A 1,352-nucleotide genomic window follows, 5' to 3' on the forward strand; every position below is an offset into this window, starting at 1 on the left:
GGTGACACGGGCGGGTGTCCCCAGCCATGGCCGAGTACCGCCGCCTGCTGGAGGAGCTGTCCCAGAACATCACGGCCGAGGACCTGGAGCAGCTGAAGTCGGCCTGCAAGGAGGACATCCCCAGCGAGGACAGCGAGGCCATCGCCACCAGCCACCACTGGTTCAGCTTCCTGGAGAAGCACAGCAAACTGGACAGGGGTGAGACCCTCCCCCGCCATGGCCCTGGTGGCACTGTCCCCTCCCCGTCCCTGCCCTGGTCCCCAGCCCTCATCACGCGATGGCCCCTGGTCTGGTCGTGGTGCCATCTTCCCCCAGTGGCCCGGTCCCATCCCCAGGCCCTGTCCCCTTGGGTCCTGTCTCTGTCCCCTGAGGTCTGGTCCCATCCCTGTCCCCAGTCCCTGTCCCCTCTCCTGGTCCCTGTCCCCTTGGTGTCTGGTCCCACTCCTTGTCCCCATCCCCTCTCCTGACCCCCATCCCAGTCCCTCATACTGGTCCCCATCCTTGTCCCCTGCCTTTGTCCCTACCCCAGTCCCTGTCCCCCGTCCTGGTCCCCATCCTGTCCCCTGTCCCTGTCCCTCATGTTTGTCAACTGTTGCTGGTCCCTGTTCCCTGTCCCCATCCGTGTTCCCTGCCTCAGTCCCCACCCTGATCCCCATCCCAGCCCTCGTCGCTGTCCTTTGTCCCCTCTTCCAGTCCCCGTCCCAGTTGCTGTCACCTGAGATTGTCACCCCCTGTCCCCTGCCCTGCTCCCCATCCCAGCCTGCTCTCTGTCCCCATCCCTGTCCCCTGCCCCTCCCGGCAGTGACACGGGTGTCCCAGCAGTGTCCCCATCCCTGTCCTTCCCCGTGGTGACACGGCTGTCCGATCAGTGTCCCTTGTCCCTGTCCCCATCACCTGGCATTGTCACCCCATCCCAGTCTCTCCCTGTCCCTTGTCCCCATCCCTGTCCCTCCCCACTCCCCGGGGGGCCCCGGCTGTCCCCTCCTGTCCCCAGACAACCTGTCGTACATCGAGCACATCTTCGAGATCTCCCGCCGCCCGGACCTGCTGACCATGGTGGTTCAGTACCGCACGCAGGTGCTCAAGATCTCGGAGGAGGACGAGGTGGACACCAAGCTCACCCGCATCCCCAGCGCCAAGAAATACAAGGGTGAGCCCCCAGGACGGGACGGGACCCCCGGGATGGGACCTCATCCCCAGGGCAGGGACGGGGATCCCAGGCAGGGACAAGGACCCCAGGACAGGACCCCTGGGCAGGGGCTCCAGGGCAGGCCCCATCCCCAGGGCAGGGACGAGGACCCCAGGACAGGGATGGGGACCGCAGGTCAGGAACCCCTGGGGCAGGACCCCCC

General features: G+C 66.6%; 1 protein-coding gene across 1 annotated transcript; it reads left to right on the forward strand.

Moving 5' to 3' along the window:
- Positions 1-14: 14 nt before the first annotated feature.
- PEA15 (phosphoprotein enriched in astrocytes 15) lies at positions 15-1,150 on the forward strand (the record flags this gene model as incomplete). The annotated part of the gene is made up of 2 exons (XM_010182955.1): positions 15-198; positions 995-1,150. Coding segments are annotated over exons 1-2 (328 nt in total), but the record flags the coding sequence as incomplete, so codon positions are not given.
- Positions 1,151-1,352: the final 202 nt, after the last annotated feature.

Source organism: Mesitornis unicolor, unplaced genomic scaffold (genome assembly GCF_000695765.1).
Source record: "Mesitornis unicolor isolate BGI_N332 unplaced genomic scaffold, ASM69576v1 scaffold33364, whole genome shotgun sequence".
Classification (NCBI taxonomy): domain Eukaryota; kingdom Metazoa; phylum Chordata; class Aves; order Mesitornithiformes; family Mesitornithidae; genus Mesitornis; species Mesitornis unicolor.